This window comes from Myotis brandtii, unplaced genomic scaffold (genome assembly GCF_000412655.1).
Source record: "Myotis brandtii unplaced genomic scaffold, ASM41265v1 scaffold369, whole genome shotgun sequence".
Classification (NCBI taxonomy): Eukaryota; Metazoa; Chordata; class Mammalia; order Chiroptera; family Vespertilionidae; genus Myotis; species Myotis brandtii.
This window is the reverse complement of record NW_005364180.1, coordinates 396609-398126: the sequence shown is the minus strand read 5'-3', so window position 1 is coordinate 398126 and position 1518 is coordinate 396609. Positions and strand designations below refer to the sequence as shown.

Below are 1518 nucleotides of genomic sequence, written 5' to 3'. Positions count from 1 at the left end.
CTGGCAGTGTGGCTGTCCCCTCCGCTCGCCCTGCTGTAAGGTGGCCTCGGGCCTCGACGCTCCTGAGAAGGAGACCGGAAAGGTGATGGCGAAGAGGCGTTTCCCTGCCCTTTCAGGATTTTAGAATCACTCCCATGGACTCTGGAATCAGACGTATCTCAGGCAAGTCGCCTCGTCTCTCTGAGCCTCTGTTTCCTCATCTGTGAAATGGGTGACCAGGTCTCCTGCTTCACTGTGTGAGAACCAGATGAGTGTTCACTGCAGGGAAGCTGCTATTTCCCCAGGAAGAGGCCTCTGGCGCCTGAGGCAGGAGGGGGAGGCCCTGTAGCCGGCCGCTCGAGGGGCCGGGGCCGCCTGGCCACTCACCGGAGGTTGTAGGTCCGCAGGTTGCGCTGCCTCCTCTTGGTGGCTCTCAGCTTGACGAAGGTGCGGCCCGTGGGGTCGAAGACGCAGAGGACGGTGATGCAGACGCTGAGGATGACCACCCAGTTGCAGACGACCATCCCTGCGGGGCAGCAGGAGAAGCAGGAGGCGGAGGCGCTGGGACACCCCGACTCACCAGCGCTAGAGAGAGGGCGCTGAGCCTCCCTGCCCCCCGCTGCTGGGCACCCACCCCAGCGAGGAGCCCCAGCTCCGCAGGCAGCACAGTGTGGCAGCAACACCCAGGCTCTGGAGCCAGACAGGCTGGGGTCCAATCTCAGCTCTGACCCCTGCGGGAGCGGGTGCACCCCGGCCCGGACCCCTCATCTGTAAAAGGAGACTAACACTAGCTCCTCCCGGAGCGAACCTGAGGGAAGGGCTCCGCAGTTCATAGAATGTTCACCAGGGACGATGGGGGAGCCCACGAGGGGGGTGGGGGGGGCTCTTGGGAACTGGCTGGTCCAGGCCCCCGAGGGCTCTTCCCAGGACGGGGTGTTTGGGGAGGATCACAAAGCCGCCGAAGAGGCCAAAGAGCCGCATGTGGCTCGCGAGCCGCAGTTTGCCGACCACTGGCCTAGAACAAGGCCGGGGAACTTTCTCTGTAAGGCCAGAGAGCAAACAGTCCACACTTTGGGGTACACTCTCTATGGCAGCTCCTCCGCTCCGCTGCTGTCACCCAAAAGCAGGCGGAGACAAGAGGCACATAAATGAATGAGCGTGGCTGGGCTCCAATAAAACTTTATTCGCGGCACAGACAGCCGGCTGGACGTGGCCCTCAGGCCGGGGTCCCGGAGCAGCCCCCCACCGAGCGGGCGGCCCTTACCCAGGCGCACGTAGAGCACGTACTGCATGGATTCGCGGGGCTCCGTGTAGAGGATGCCCCCGCGCATGCTCAGCCAGATGATGGCCATCTCGGCGATCATGCAGCTCAGCAGGATGCCCAGGTAGCCGCGGCCGTGGTCCACCAGGTTCAGGGAGCAGGCCTCGTGCGGGTTGTAGACCAGGCCGAAGAGCACCACGGACAGGATCACAAACCTGGGGACACGCGTGTGAGAGGGGCCGGCAGCCTGCACACCTCCCTGGCCCCGAGCCTGGACT

General features: G+C 64.2%; 1 protein-coding gene across 1 annotated transcript in view; it reads right to left on the bottom strand.

Moving 5' to 3' along the window:
* DAGLA (diacylglycerol lipase, alpha) overlaps positions 1 to 1496 on the bottom strand; it is a gene marked incomplete at both ends in the record, with an annotated part of 23772 nt that extends 22276 nt beyond the window's left edge. The window contains 2 exons of the mRNA XM_014544543.1: positions 367 to 564; positions 1072 to 1496. Coding sequence (XP_014400029.1) covers positions 367 to 564; positions 1072 to 1496 — 623 coding nt within the window. The remainder of the gene's footprint in view (positions 1 to 366; positions 565 to 1071) is intronic.
* Between the last annotated feature and the right edge of the window lie 22 nt (positions 1497 to 1518).